Here is a 14,472-nt window from a genome sequence, read left to right on the forward strand (position 1 = left end):
TTTCATTTTCAAATATTCAACACAAGCCCTCACGTTTGTTATGACTATATCCTCAAACTCAGTAACATGCCATGAATTATAATAATTTGAATTTTCTCCACCTGAACACTGGGTCCTTTCTCATTGATTTCCGCCTGAAGTTTCTTTCCAGACATCCAAGAACAAAAAGGAAAATGAAACAATGGAGGTAAGGCTAGGGAAAGAGAGAGACAAGCAAAGTGAACTTCATCATAAAACAAGAATTTTCATTATTACAACTGACCGAAGAAGTTTGATCAGATATAAAATTAACATTCTCACAAGTTTGAAAGACAATCTGTTACTCAGAGAAAGCGTAACATAAATATAGTAAAAGGACATTGATGACAGGTGCTACCGGTGCTGGTGCTGCTTAGAGTTTGGACTTCACACTTGGCATGAGGTAGTCTTTGTAATGATGGTGGTTCAGGTTGGAAAACATGTGTGCGCGCGTGCGCGCGCGCGTGTGTGTGTGTGTGTGTGTGTGTGTGTGTGTGTGTTCCATTGCCTAAAATGTCCAGACCTTTTTAAAGTTATGCAATTAGGAATCTCAAACCACACAAAGGTTGTGTCCCCTGTGTTAGACAGTTGAGAAGGAAATGTCTTCTTACTATTAGCAAAGCCAGAAATAGCACGGGAGAATCTGAAGCTTCTGAGGAATCCATAGAATCAAAGGAAATCTGTAAAACAAAGAGACAGAATATATAAATGAACCTTCCATCATTCATGAATTTCCTTCCTCTTAAGATAAAGTAATGTCTCTTAAATGACCTTGCCACCATCCTACCTGATTCTCCCTGTGTATCAAGGAAAAGTCATTTTGGGGTACTGGGGATTGAACTCAGGGGTACTTGGCCACTGAGCCACATCTCCAGCCTTATTTTGTATTTAGAGACAGGGTCTCACTGAGTTGCTTAGTGCCTCACTTTTGCTGAGACTGGCTTTGAACTTGTGATCCTCTTGCCTCAGCCTCCTGAGCTACAGGGATTACAGTTGTGTGACACTGCACCCAGCAGGAAAAATCATCTTCTGATTATAGTGGTTCTCCTTCTCCCAAGATGTCTTACAGGCTTCCAGCCTGTGCCTGCCTGTAGACTGAGGTGCTTTTACATGTAACACTGGGAGGTACTTTTGAGACCCACTGAAGCCACCTGCACAGCCGTCTAAAGACAAACTCCCTCTCCAACTTTATCTGGCTTTCTCTTGTCATTTGTCCTTTTTTGCACTCTTGCTCCAAGAACTCTGGAGTCCTGATGCTGCTCTTGTCCTCCTATATCCAATTTTGAGAAGACAGAATTCTTCACATTACACCAAGTGCATTTTCCCAACATCCCCAATTCTTTAGTGAGTAAAAAACCAAACAAATGAAAAAAAACAAAAGGTCAGTATTTTTTCTTGAAATGTATTTACAAGGCCTTTTTATCCCCTGAGTAATTTTAAGCCCTTTACAGTAAATTTCTAACCATCTCAGCCTTCCTCCCTCTAGAGAAAATTATTTTTTTCTTCAATCATCTGACTTGCCACCACCCTGACCTCATTTAAAATGATCTTGCTCTCCCTAAATGCTCAGTTGCCCACTCTCCATAATTGGACCCATCCAAAATGAGTTTTAGCCTCTCTACCATCCAGTTTTACTTTTTCAGCTTCCTTACTCTAGGGTCCTTTCTATGAAACTTGGAGCTGATGAACCTCCAACCCATTGACCACTTTTCTCACTGTCCATAACCTCCCTCCAGTTCTTTTTTGTTTCCTAGTTTAGAATCCAGGGCCCATTGCTTAAGGCCTAAAGATGATCCTAGCACATGACTGGAAATACTTACCTCAGAATAAATTAGCAGAGAGCCAATCATAGTGAAGGGTGGCACTAATATGGTGGAGAAAAGTAGCCCTAGGAATTCGTATTCATTGAGATCATTAGAAACTATGGAGAAGACAGTGACCTAAAATAAAAGCACAAGGTAGCATGACTAAAACTTAATTACCTGAATTACAGGATGTTTTCAAAGAGGTTAGACATATAGCTTATTATAGTTTTCTATGTCCATCTTACTCCCAAGCCAGTATTTTTCATTATGCTCTTTTTGTGTGTGTGTGTGATATAAGATTAGGTGACAAATCTATTAGACTGAGTGTGAAATTTTCAGTAGATAAAACAGTGCTTCTCAAACTCAATGGGCAAACAAGTCAGCTGGGGTTCTTGCTAAAATTCAGATTTTGATAAAGGAGTTAGTTATTATATATTAACTGCATTTTTACTTACTTATTTTTCATTTCAAAATAAGTCATCAATGTCTTTTTAGGTTTAAGCATACCAGATATTAATTTTCATAGTGGCATAATATTTCTTTGAATAGATGTACAAGAGCTCACAATTTTGCCTTTGGAAAACATGCTGTTTTCAACTTTTGTGGTCCTAATAATTAGTGATGGTCTGCGTAAATTCTTCTGTATGGACACTTTTAGTCTTGAAGGAGAGATTCCAAAAAGTATGACTGCATATCAAAATTGAAGTGCATTTAAACATTTCAACAACTAGTAAAAATATTTTTCAAAAAGATCCTGACAATCTGTTCCCCAAAAGCCATGATCCAGTGCATATCATGTCACACCTCACTCACACAGGATGCTACAATTAACTATTGCAGATGTTCTTGACCTAGTGCTGATATAGATGAATAATTTATAATTTTACCATTTGATATGATATTAGCCCTGGTTTTATTAATCTGCCCCTCTTGTTTTTACATTTTCTTTTCACTGAGCATTTTTAGAAATCATGTGATGTTTTCTTAACTCATGTTTTCCTTTTTATTTTGATGGTTACTGGTAGTGAACTATCATTTGCATTCTGAAAACAGTCATACTTGGCTGTTTTTTACTATTACTCTTTTAAATTTACTTCTAGGTTTGTTTGTTATCTTTTTACTTAAACAGCTGTCCTTTATTTTTTCCCAGAGAATTTATCAACGTTTTCCTTTTTTATATTATCTTTCTTAGGTTTATTTTATTAAAGCTATGCTTGTTTTATAAAATGAAAGGACTGTTCAACTTAATTTTTCTAGTTAAATATTTCAACATGCTTTAATTATCCTTCCAAAAGTTATTTAATCATATGCATATTTAAATGAGTCATTGGTCCTTGCCAGTGTTTTAATCAATTTTTCTTTTCCCGAATTTTATATTTTGACATACCTTGGTTGGGTTCACTTTAACCCTCAATTGTTATATCTATTATATTACTATTTATTCCTATGTAGTTTTTTCTCTTCTTTATTTAATAGGTTATTTTTATTCTGTTTTAACTACACAGAAGAATTGAGAGGGAGGTATAGAGATTTCCCAAATGCTTGGTACCCCCACATATGTACCTCGTCCATTACCAACATCTCCCACCTGGGCGGACAACTGATGAATCTACACTGACACATCATTATAACCCAGAGTAAATACTCTACATTGTGGTTCACTCTTGTATATTCTGTGGGTTTGGACAAATTTATAAATAACACATATCCACCACTATAGTATTATACAAAAATTTCACTGCCCTAAAAATCCTCCATGGCAGTTGTTTCAGATTGGCTTCTTTCACCTAGTGATATGCATTGAAGTTTCCTTCATGTCTTTTCATGGCTTGATAGTCCATGTTTTTTTAGAGTTTTCTGGATGGACCACAGTGTATCCAGTCCCATCTTGGATGCCTTGATTGCTTCCATATTTTGGCCACACTGAATAGTGCTGCTATAACATCTATGTGCAGATTTTTGTGTGGTCTTATTTTAAAAAGAATAGCTTATTAGAAGCTTCAATCCTTGAGTTCCTATTTGAATGTGTCAAATCTTTCCTAGAACTATAAATTGGGTAGATCTGATTTTGGAGAAGAGGAATATCCTTTACTTCCCATCAAAGATATGAAAACTGACATACAGAATTGTGGGAGGAAACTCTGGGGGTAGCTCAAATTTTTTATTTTTTTCTGGTTGGTTTCCTTTTATTTTTGAGGTGCCTTTACTTTGAAGATTCATATCTTAATGAGTATTCAATCATCCATATCAGTTCTTTCTGATGTTAGAGGGCATTTCCTTCTATTATAACTTCATATGTAGATATAATTATGTCATTAAAAGTTATACATACATATACCTAACATATTCATGACATGAAAAACATAAATTATTTTTTTGTTGTATTGGCTTTGTCTTTGTGTCTATTTTTCAGGGGTTTTTTGGGTCATTGTTTTTGAATCATGGGGATTATCTCCATCCCCATCTGTAATTAGATGTTAGCCTTTTTCAGAATCCACTCACAGTTCTGTAATTGTACTGATGTTTGGTCCCGATCTTTATAAAGTATTTATGATTTCTTCTGAATACCCTTTCTTTCTCCACCAACATCTACTTATCTTTCCCTCTGAGCAATAATGTAATGAAGGGTGTTGCTTTCTCTCCACATCTTTGAAGCCTGGGGGCATGGATGGATGCAATGTGCTCAGGTTGGGCCTTGCACAACTTTTGTACTTTCTTCTGTGAGTCATGTCCATGTTTTGCATCAGTTTTCATTTACCAGTAGGCAGTGCATCTCATCCTCAGGGAGTGGGCACACTGTTTGACTTTGGGCCTTACCCCAATTCAGTTCAGAGACCTATAAATTAGCAAGTCCCAACATTCACCTTCCTCAAGGTAAGGAGTCCTTCTCCTAAGGGTTATTATTATTATTATTATTATTATTATTATTATTATTATTATTATTATTTGCCTTTGCTTGGGTTCTCAATTCAGCAGTATCCCTAATTCATTAATTAGAGACACCTTCCAGTATCTTATCAGCTAACTTGCCCTCATTGGAATTGTTTGTAGAGGATGGAGGTGGGGTTAATCATTCTAAGTCAGTGGCTCCTTTCCTTGGCCATCACTTTTTCACCCCAGTTTTATTTATGTGTCTCTACTAACAAAGATATCCTTTGTCTGTTTATCTAATCAATTTCAACTTGTATAGTGTTTAAGTCTCTATATAATGGCTCATTTTTTTTTGCCACCAGATCTTTCTGTTCTGAAACAAGTGATCTAAATTCTACTTCTGTCTTTAGAGATAATTGATATGTACTTTGCCATTCTTTATTATTTGCTAAACAAAATATGAGTCTTTATCTTCTTCATGGGTTTTACCATTTTGTAAATATGTTCATTTTTTTCTTATTTAAGACTTTTGATATTGAATTCCACTGTATCTATTACTTGTATATCCATCTCTAAGTTCTTCTATTAAAAAATAAATGCCTGTTTAGTCATCGCCCATGACTTGGGTATTTTGTAAGCAATATATAGCTAGCGGTATTTTATTTTTTAACCCAATCTAGAAATCACTATCTTTTTTTCTTATTCTAAAATTTGTATTTACTCATTGTATTTTATTTTTGGCTTCTTCCAAATATTGACAAATATTTGATGATGTGAAGTATCCCACACATCATTCCCTGCATTTTCCATACCCTCCTGATAATACAATCATTTCAAAAAGCTGTTTGTCCAGGTCTAGTAAAATTGAACATGTAAATGCAGATCTAATGATTCCACTACTAGGTTTATATTTCAAAATAAAATACATGGATACAAGAGAACAAAAACACATATAAGAAAATTAATGGCAGTGTTAGTTCTAACAGTACAAAACAGTTCTAACAGTACTTGAATGTACAGCAACAATGCATAAATGAGTTGAAGCATAAGCATCATGAATGCAACAGCATGGGAAGAAATGAACTATTATGATAATCATCAGCAGGTCGACTCTAAAAGACACTGTGGATTAAGAGCAGATATTTAGTGCATTCTACATGATTCCATTTTTATTAAGTTCAGAAACTGGCTAATGTATGAATTTAAAACTATGAATAATGATTTTTTTAAAATAAAGAAAAAAGTTAGAATGGGGGATGAGGTCTTCTAGGGTCCTAGTAATGTTTTATTTCTCGATGTGTCTGGTGGTTTTATGGCAGTACTTACTTTAAATATTTTTGTGTGCTTAAAATACGTGTGCTTTTCTGAATGTAAGATACACTCTTCAATTAAAAATTATTTTTAAAAGACCACATTTGTTAATATGTGGAGAATAATGTGCAGGCAGCAAGAGTAGAAGCAGAGCAGTTCCAGGCTGGTTGTAATACTCTAGGTGAGACATGAGGAAAGCTTAGACAATGGACATAGTGGGAAGGACGGCGCCCACTGAACAGGCTGGGCAATGTGCATGTGGATGAGATGCAGGAAGAGACAGAGAGGAAATAAAGATTATTCCTGATTTTTGGTATGAGCAATTTGCTGGGTGGATTTTTTTTAAAAGTAATAACATAACCTATTAAAAGGCAATGAAAAATAGGCTTGAGGAGTCGATTATATTTCAGATCAGGATCATTGAACCTCCTTACAAATATTCAATGACACCAACTGAACTGTTAGGGGTGAGAAATCTTGCTCAGAGGAGTCTTGAGCTCTGGAAACACGTTGGGGTGAGTCATCATTCACAGATGGTCTATACACTCACATGCAGCACATTCTATATATATATCCGATTATCTCAGAGCAGTTAAAATTTCATAGAGAGCAATATTTATTTGCCATTCTAGTTAGTACAAAGATTAAAATATATACTCCTGGATTTATGTAAAAATGGTTAAAAATAAAGCAATTGGCAGTATTTGCATACTTACAATTAAGAAGAAAAATGACCAAAGGCCACTATTTTTTCTGCCATTTCGAAAAATAAATGAGATCACATATGTCAAGAAAACAAGAGAGGAGACATATCCAATACTGCACAGGACCTGAAAATGGGAATATTTAGGTTGGGTAAGGTAAATACTATTTAGGAAAATAATAGTATGTATCTCTGAACTTTCCAAAACTGTAGCAGAGACAATTTGAAGTTCTTTGGTTTAAAATCAATAACATTAGTGCATTCATGAAAAATAGTCTAATAAAAACTATTTCTTAACTTTTGCCACTTACCTGAATTGATAGGTTTTTAATTATAATTATAATCTCTTCTGAGCTAAACACATAATCCATTATTTGCATTATAAGGAGAATCAAGAAGTACAGGGGAATGTCCACCAGTGCCTGTCCAAACCAGTAAGCAGAAGGGTAGAGGCCAGAAATCCACAGCTGGGAATGAACTTTTCTCTGGTAAAGAAACAGAAGAATCATCAACAGATACAGAAGAGTTGAGACTAGGTAAATTGTTTTTTCTTTTAATTTTTTTTATTTGTTCTTACTAGTTATACATGACAGTAGAGTGTATTTTGATGGATTTTATATATATATGGATTATAACTTCCCATTCTTCTGGTTGTACATGATGTGGAATTATATTGCTTGTGTATTCTTATACGCACATAGGAAAGTAATGTCCGATTCATTCTACTGTCTTTCCTTTTCCCATTCTTCCTCCCTTCCCTTCATTCCCCTTTGTCTAATCCAAAGTACTTCAATTCTTCCCTAGAGACTAGATAAATTGTAAACATATAGTCACAAAATAATTCATATTTGCTATATTGTTTTGATAATTATTATTCTGGTTTGCAAATGGCTCATGCTTCTTTTTTTTAAAGAGAGAGTGAGAGAGGAGAGAGAGAGAGAGAGAGAGAGAGAATTTTTAATATTTATTTTTTAGTTCTTGGCGGACACAACATCTTTGTTGGTATGTGGTGCTGAGGATCGAACCCGGGCCGCACCCATGCCAGGCGATCGCGCTACCACTTGAGCCACATCCCCAGCCCCTCATGCTTCTATTATATAATTCATATAATACCACCAGCCACATTATGATTTCAGAGTCCAAAGGAAACAGGCACCAACACAAGAGGCTGACCATCCACCAAGAAGTGAGCCTTGCTTCAGAGAGAATATGACTTTTCCTTTCTTTCCAAAGCTACTTTTTCCTTTGACATGAAGATTTGCAAATTGCACAAAGGTTCAACAGAAGTGGGTAAGATTGCCCATAAGATTCTTAAGATTTATTCTGAATATAAACAATGCATTTATAATTGGCACTTTATTTGCAATCTAAGAAATAGTCATCTAAGTAGTTAATTTCATTTAAAAAAGACTCCTTAGGTTGGCATGATCAAGACTTCCTTTAAAACACTGTACTCCTGGTCTTTAAGTAAACCATATTTTTCATTATTACACTGTAAAAACTAGTGAGTGAATTTTTTTTTTTTTTTTAAGAAAGACTTTATTTATTTATTTATTTTTTAAAGAGAGGAGAGAGAGAGAGAGAGAGAGAGAGAGAGAGAGAATTTTTTAATATTTATTTCTTAGTTCTTGGCGGACACAACATCTTTGTTGGTATGTGGTGCTGAGGATCGAACCCGGGTCGCACGCATGCCAGGCGAGCGCCCTACCGCTTGAGCCACATCCCCAGCCCCTAGTGAGTGAATTTTGATACTGTGACCCATTGCCAGTCACATGGTTATAGTGATTGTTTATAACATGAGTCTTAAAAAATGTCATTTGGACTATTTAAAAAGTAAAGCATAAAAATGATTGAAACTTTAAATCTAAAATTGAGTCTGTATAATGAAATTTATTAGGAAAAAATGGAACACAAGTAAATATTCTGGGAAATATTTGAAAGGAAGAGACAGGAAATCAAATGAGAGTATGAGAGTGAGAGGATATTATCGGAAAGCTGTTGTTTCCTATTCATTAATTTGTTTAATGTATATTTACAGGGTTTGTACCATGTGGCTGGCTTTGTCTTGGTCATGAGGCTCTTGTGGAGTTTAAGTTACAGGCAAAAGGGCAATAAAGACAATAAGCAAATTGGTATAGCAATAGCTACATAGCTAAAAATGTATAGGTATTAAGATAAAATATGGAGTAAAGTCAGAGAGGGTTCCCTTGTGAAGTGATATATGAGTGCCATCTGAACATTACATAGGGCTACCTAGGTGACAAGTTGGAAGCACTTCAGGCAGAGAGAAGGCCCTGCCATGGGCAAAGGTTGACCTTGGGGCATGGCTGGAGCATAGTTAGCAAAGCAATAGTGGTATCAGGTTGGAACAGGAAGATATACTTGGGTCCAGATCACTGTGGCTGTACAGAAGGGCAAGGATTATATTGTTGCTCCTTAGTATAGTAAGAATCCACTGATGGGATCCCAGGCAGGAAATTAACTTACATCAAGCTTGTGTTTCTAAGGAAGTATTGTCACGCTGTACAGGAAATGGAGAAGGAGAAGAATATTATGATATGGAGGCAGTTGTATTTATGCCGAAGATAATGGTGGTCGATTTGACTAGGGCTTCAAATAGATGGAGAAAAACACAGATTCCAGATATATTTTTGAAAGTAAATATGATTGACTGGCTATGAAGGAAAGAGATTGGGGTTGGAGGGAGAGGTGTCAGTGTCCTAGGGTTGTCCATTAAATTTTAAATAAATAAAATTTTGAGTATAAGTATGTCCCATGCAATATTTGGAACATATGTATAATAAGAAATTATTCATCATTTATCTGATTTTGAAATTCAGCTGGGTAACTATAATTTCATCTGCTAAATCTGGCAACCCTAGCACGAATAGCTCCTAGATTTCAGGCAAGAGTAAGAGAATGAAAAGTAATCCATTAATTACAGAGATGAGCAACAATAGAGGATTTAGAGAAAAGTATTTCTGCTTTGATGATGGTTATTCCTAGTGGGGAGGAGACAGTTAACAGGTAAAGGAGAAAAGATTCAGAGAGCAACACGTGCCATGCACAGGTTTTTTAAATGAGGTCATATGGAAGTGATGGGGTATCTATTTGAATAAGGAGGGATGGGGTTTCGCCAAAGTAATGTTTGTTTTGAGATCTGGGTGACAAGAAGTCAGCTATATGAACAACAAGGGGGAAAGCATGGCACTAGAAAGAATGGTCAAATGATATTGGTGTATTTAAGAACCAGAAGGAAGGGTGGAGTAGGCAGAGAAGGAGACTGCAATGAGGAAAGTGGAGAAACAATAGGAGACTGAAATGATGCAGGGCTCTGCCAGACATCATAAATAATTCGAATTTAATTCTTGCTTCCAAGAGAAGCTACAGGAAGTTGCAAAATAAAATAATGAGATGATGTTATTTAAACAAATGAATGCTCATTCTTGTTGTGTGAAAGGAATTGATTGCAAATGGGTAGCTACTGCAGTGGTCCAGGTAAGGAATGATGATGACTTAAGCTAGGATAAACCATGCAGACAGAAGGAAATACATACACCCATTTGTGAAGTAGTACTTAAAGGATTCACTGATGGATTGGATAAGTAGCTCAGGGACAAAGAGAAACAAAGATTACTTCAAAATTTCATGCCAGAGTAATTATAAACAATCGTCCCATTTGCTGAGACAGGAAGGTTAGGAGAAGAGCAGATCTGGTGAGGAAATGAAAATTTTCTTTGACCCATATTTGAAATATCAATTATTTATCTATGTGAAAATATCAAGTTGGCTATTGTATACATGGAAGTTGAGAATTTTGGACATAACTGGAAAGAGCCCCAGGACTAAACCCTGAACATTTGAACATCAAGCACTAACACTTAGGGGAAAGTCACTCTAGGCTAGGTATTCTTCTGAGTGACACATAGGAATTATTTCACCACATACAGAAACCTATTTCAAATAGATGCCAGGATTATGCATTTTATAAGTGATAAACCAAGGCAGAGAGTGACTAAGAAACTTTCAAAATCCACACTGCTTAATAATGGAAGAGTCAGGATTTAAACCCAGACTCAAGAAAAAAAGGGGGAGGGGGCTAAGTAGGGGATGAGAAAGATTAACAAGACCAGTAGAAAGAAAATGGTGAATGAAGAGAAGGTAGAACATTATCTAGTGTTTCTCATGAAAGAAGTTGCTAAAGACAGGGACAGTTTAGGAGCAGAATAAATGAAAATTAATGCAGGCCCATCAAAGGCTTCTCTAGAACAGTCACAAGTCTTGATGCCAAGCACCAGGTGATGACACCAAGGGCTGGAGATGGGAAATGGCTCTTTCAGAGCCAATGAAAGTACCACAGAGAGGTAGAAAGACCATCATAGGCTTCTTGAATTTTTATATAAAAGCATCATAAAAAATGACACTTAACAGGCACAATCTTTTTTTTTTTTTTTAACAATGTCAAAGTGCTGTGGTGAGTCATAACCACCAAGTAGAAAGTGGAAACCACCATTAAGAGAGGGGAAATAATTAGGTTAGGAGGCAGTAGCCATAAATAAAACCATAAGTGACAGAGTTGAAATTTGTTATTCCCTGTGGGCTGGTAATATTTCCTAAGCTGCTCTACGTGAGGTCTTATGTTTAAGGAAAATAACATTTTCTTCCTACTTGGACTACTGTTATTGAAATGGTTGATTATTCATTGTATCAAGCACATAGATTAGATGCACTACCTCTGGGTAAAGCTCTGGCCGTAAAAGTCTAAGGGGATTCTCTAGACATTACAAGGACTGGAGGACTGTGTTGACTCCTCTTACCTTGTAGTCTCCGATGCTGCTCATCGCGATGTAAGGAATGAAACATGCGACCACTGGTAACCAGAAGAAGGCGCCACTCAGGTACTGGTACTCCGAAGGCATCTGCTCCTGAAATCATGCAGATCAGAGTGAGCAATGACAACTGGGCATCCAGTTCCTATGTGCAGTCTTAACTCCATCAGTCAAATAAGTGAATGAACACTTCCCCAGCTCCTCTTTGCAACTTCTCATTCACATCCATTTCCAGTCCTGTGTTGTAGTAATTTGGACATTTTGAACATGTTTCCTGATGTACTTATGAAGAAGCAAGCTCAACCACATGGTATGAATTGGATAAGGTCCCACAGTTACAAACTTGTAAAACAGGCATGAAACCCCTTGCTCACTGACACATGATTACAGCGTTACTAACATTGATATATACCAACAAGGCTGAGGCTTTAACAGAAAACAGAGATTGGGGACCATCAATGAAGGGGATATTTTGCTACTTTCAGAAATTGGTGTTAAATCCGTTCGATTCAACATTTACAATGAGTCATTCCCTGGTTCAGCATAATGCAGAAATAGTAAATTCAAATGCCTCTGTGGACCTGGCAGCAATAAACAAGTACGTGAATGTTAGAAGAGTAATGGAACTTGGAGAAAGATAGTCCACACACGTGTTTAAATAATTGAGGCTGGTTTATGTGTACATTGCATTATTATGTGTATGTTTAAAACTTTACATAATAAAAAATTTCCATTAAAAAAAAAAGAAACAAGAACTGTTCCTATGCACCTTACCCTAACTCAGCTCATCCTCTAATCTAGCAAAGCTGTATGTTTTTTAGTGGAAACTTCCTTCCAAAGGAAAATAATGTTGACAGCAAGAATAAGAACAATTTATTAAGCACCTGTAATTTTCTATGTTATACATTTTATCAATTGTTCTTAAAATAACTTGAATCAAGACATCAGTTGTTTTAACTATGTCCCACTAAATACTGACAAGATCTAAGACCAAAAATCATAAATATCTTTTCCCAGATTAACTGTATTTTTATTGCTCCATTTACCAAAGTCATGAATAAGATTTTAATGTTTTATAATAATTACTAAACAATATATTAACATATATATAATGATTTTTATATAAAACAAACTTATTTAAGAATAGGTTCATAAAATCAACATGATGTTATTTCTGTATTTCAAGGACTTTTCCTGAAAACTTCTCATGGGTCAGTATCAGTGAGATAATATTATACTTACTTCATAAAATGTGCTTCTATCAGTCTGAATGCGCTCTGAAGAATTAAAGATTCCAAGTAGCCCATTGCTAATAATATCCATGAGGACAGGAAAGCAATTCAGCCTTTTGGTATTACATGCTATTGAAAATCTGTGATCCTAAAATATAATGAATGTTCCTAAGTCTTCAGAGAGTAAATGCAAAATTAATTATTTAATATGGTAGTAAATAATGTAGCAAAGTCATAATAGGTAATGTAGTAAAGCCACAGCATGATTAATATCACCATCACCTATGTAACTTGAATAATTCCTAATATATGTAAATGAATCCATGACTTTGGTTTCTACCCAGCTTAACATCAACCTTGTGGCTATTTATGCCTAAAATTGCACAAAAGAAAAAAATACCTCAAATAGTTTTTAATGACACCGTAAAGCTTCAAAATGCAACTTCACTTGCTAGTGGCCAGAGACTTTATATTCAAAGGCAATTTATTTGTTTTACAAGTAATAATTATGTGGATACTTGGAAAGCGGAAGGCAGACAGGTAGTTGCATTGAAAGTGTACATCTTCACAAATACTGAACATGCACGTAAAACCTCTTTTAAAATGACATAACATTTATACATATGTATACATACATATAATAATGTGGTTATTTATTCCTCAAAGAAAAAAATTGAGTATATTTCCCAAAACATAGGCAAGCATTAAAAATGTGTTTTTGCAATGATAATTAAATCAAGTATATAGTATCTAACCTTAATTACCTAAAGCAATATTTATTATGTTATAAGTCCCATTTAAAAAAATGTTTTTCTGGGATCTCTAGAAACTAACTTAATACCCATTAAAGACTAGTTTGATTAAAGGTGATTTAGTTCATTTTTGGCATAAAAATTACTCCTGAAAATTAAATATGACAAGTTACAAATGGCCGAGCTTTATGACACATAAGAGCAGTGATTCACCCATGTGACTTGATTGGGACCTCTAACTCAAATTCCTGCATGGTCTAGGCAAGTGATACAATGAGTAAGGGATACAGACGTTTTACAGACTGAAGAGTAAAGGTCAAGTATAAATTGGGCAGTTGTTCTCAGTTCTAACTGAGAATAAGATTTAAATTAATGATTGAAAGGCAATCCGATTGGTAAAATTTAAACAAATCACTATTATAACAGTTAATTATGTACTGTTATATTGGAGGCTGCAATCAAATAATTGTCACCTAACTTGTATGAAAATGAGACCTACCACATTTGTGTCAAAATGACCTTTTGGGGAGTTCATTTGAATTATTCAAATTGCATTCTCATAATCTATCTTTGGTAAAAATAAGCAACCAGATCCTAGCTCACCTTTTCATCCCCTAACACAGTGATTGCGCCATTATAGAATGGCTCGTCTGTGCCATTTCTAGTTCCGAAGGCATCCACCTCCAAAGCTATGTCCTGTCGTCTCAGCGAATGTATGAAGTTATCAATGCTTGACCCTACCATAAGGGAAAGATCAAAGGACACAAAAATGAAACAAAACAATAATCCAGCACTACAAAAAAGAAAACAAAACCAAATGGTATCACCAAAAGCATACCACAATAATGACTGTCTACGGATTTTCTTAAAAGCAGAATTAGGGCTACTGTATAAACCTATTCTGCCATTATGGATATAATAAAATTTCTTTACCTAATACCTAGAATGCTA

At 35.4% G+C, this 14,472-nt stretch overlaps 1 protein-coding gene across 3 annotated transcripts in view; it reads right to left on the reverse strand.

The window, feature by feature from the left end:
- Positions 1-14,472, reverse strand: part of ABCA9 (ATP binding cassette subfamily A member 9) — a 61,140-nt gene that overhangs the window by 11,778 nt on the left and 34,890 nt on the right. For all 3 annotated transcript variants that reach the window (XM_081271923.1, XM_081271922.1, XM_081271924.1), the window contains 8 exons: positions 14,125-14,258; positions 12,780-12,917; positions 11,526-11,633; positions 7,020-7,193; positions 6,722-6,835; positions 1,839-1,958; positions 630-698; positions 102-193 (listed from right to left, as the gene is read on the reverse strand). In XM_081271923.1, coding sequence (XP_081128049.1) covers positions 102-193; positions 630-698; positions 1,839-1,958; positions 6,722-6,835; positions 7,020-7,193; positions 11,526-11,633; positions 12,780-12,917; positions 14,125-14,258 — 949 coding nt within the window. The remainder of the gene's footprint in view (positions 1-101; positions 194-629; positions 699-1,838; positions 1,959-6,721; positions 6,836-7,019; positions 7,194-11,525; positions 11,634-12,779; positions 12,918-14,124; positions 14,259-14,472) is intronic.

Source organism: Spermophilus citellus, assembly GCF_964194105.1.
Source record: "Spermophilus citellus genome assembly, chromosome: 17".
Classification (NCBI taxonomy): Eukaryota; Metazoa; Chordata; class Mammalia; order Rodentia; family Sciuridae; genus Spermophilus; species Spermophilus citellus.